General features: G+C 39.7%; 1 protein-coding gene across 3 annotated transcripts in view; it reads right to left on the minus strand.

The window, feature by feature from the left end:
• The window catches only part of FAM175A (family with sequence similarity 175 member A), a 20,187-nt gene that overhangs the window by 4,983 nt on the left and 13,730 nt on the right, over positions 1-1,474 (minus strand). For all 3 annotated transcript variants that reach the window (XM_019552745.1, XM_019552746.1, XM_019552747.1), the window contains one exon: positions 452-536. In XM_019552745.1, coding sequence (XP_019408290.1) covers positions 452-536 — 85 coding nt within the window. The remainder of the gene's footprint in view (positions 1-451; positions 537-1,474) is intronic.

Genomic DNA, 1,474 nt, shown 5'->3' on the forward strand with positions numbered 1-1,474 from the left:
GCTTTCCTGCCTGCATCCCCACACTGGCAGCCCATGTTCATTTTGGAATCAACAGCGACTCCAAGATCCTTTTCTGCCTCTGCACTGATGAGAAGGGAGTTCCCCAGTCTGTAGGTATGCTGCTGGTTCTTCCCCCCCAGGTGCGGTACCTTGCACCTTGTCAGTGTTGAAACCCATCTTGTTCTCATCTGCCCAACCCTGTGACCTATCTAGGTCAGATTGTAAATGAGTATTATTACTCATTTACATCAGACCGTTTTACACTTAGTTGCAATACAACAGGGTGCAATTTTATGTTTAAATCTAATAGCTTTAGGCTGCCAGACTACTGTAAAGTTATTTCTGTAAAAATGAAAATCCAGTCCCATTCAAGCACTTTTTTCCAGTACCACATAATGTAAACCAAACAAACAAAAAAACTGTTGTCTTTTTTTGCAGTTTAATGACTTACCTTCAATTCTTCCTGAAGAGTAGCATACATTTCATTAATCTTCTGAACCTCTTTTAGGGACCCATCTTCATAAAAAAAATCTGACCTTTAGACAGAGGAGCCTGAGGTGTATTATTTGCAACTATAATGTATATAGGCTTCCCTCACTTCATGCAGTACATATGTTCCTGGAAAATGGCCCATAACTCAAATTTTGCATAAAGGGAACCCACTTTACAATGTAACAAATAGGGATATGTTCCAAGATCTTGATTGTACTGACCCCCCGACCCATTTCTACCACTTTTACAAGATGTTTTGGTACTTGCCCACAGCAGATAGTACACACAAGCGCAGGGCACTATCATAATGTTGTCTGCAAGATGTTTCTGTAGTTGGTAGCAAGTGCAAAACACAGATCCACACAGAATATATTTTGATGTGGGTCACTCCCACTATGCACTGCAAAGTAGGTGATTGCAGGCTTCCACCACACCAATTGCATAAGAGTGAATTTACTTCACATATAATGAATTTTTGGTATAAAAAGGGTCATCACATAAGAGTGAATTTGCACATACAGAACCCACATAAAGCGATGGAAACCTGTAATTAAATGGTAAGCTTAACTACATATGTGCACCAGAAGATTTTGAGTGTGAATTCTTACGTAAGATACAGCACGTTGCTCTAACTGAATCTGTAATCATCAAAACACTTTAGATCAAGGCAGTGGTAGATCAGGGTTTTTATTTTGCTGCTGGATAAACTATATTTGGACTCAAAGACTGTTTTTTGGGTAGAGAATGAGTAGGATAATGCAAATGTTCTCCTGCATTAGCTTTCCAATGAATGGAATAGTTTTCACTCCCATGTAAATGCCAAGCTTTTTAGTCTTTTGTGTACATGGTCTTATTCACTGAGTTAATTGCATAAGGCACACTTGTTCTGGAATGATCCTGTTCACAAATGGAATAATTCAGAAGTGGTTATTCCAGAACAGCCCTGGACCTAAGCATGCAGCAGGCAGCTCACCCTATGCAC

Source organism: Crocodylus porosus, unplaced genomic scaffold (genome assembly GCF_001723895.1).
Source record: "Crocodylus porosus isolate Cpor-Errol unplaced genomic scaffold, CroPor_comp1, whole genome shotgun sequence".
Lineage (NCBI taxonomy): Eukaryota > Metazoa > Chordata > Crocodylia > Crocodylidae > Crocodylus > Crocodylus porosus.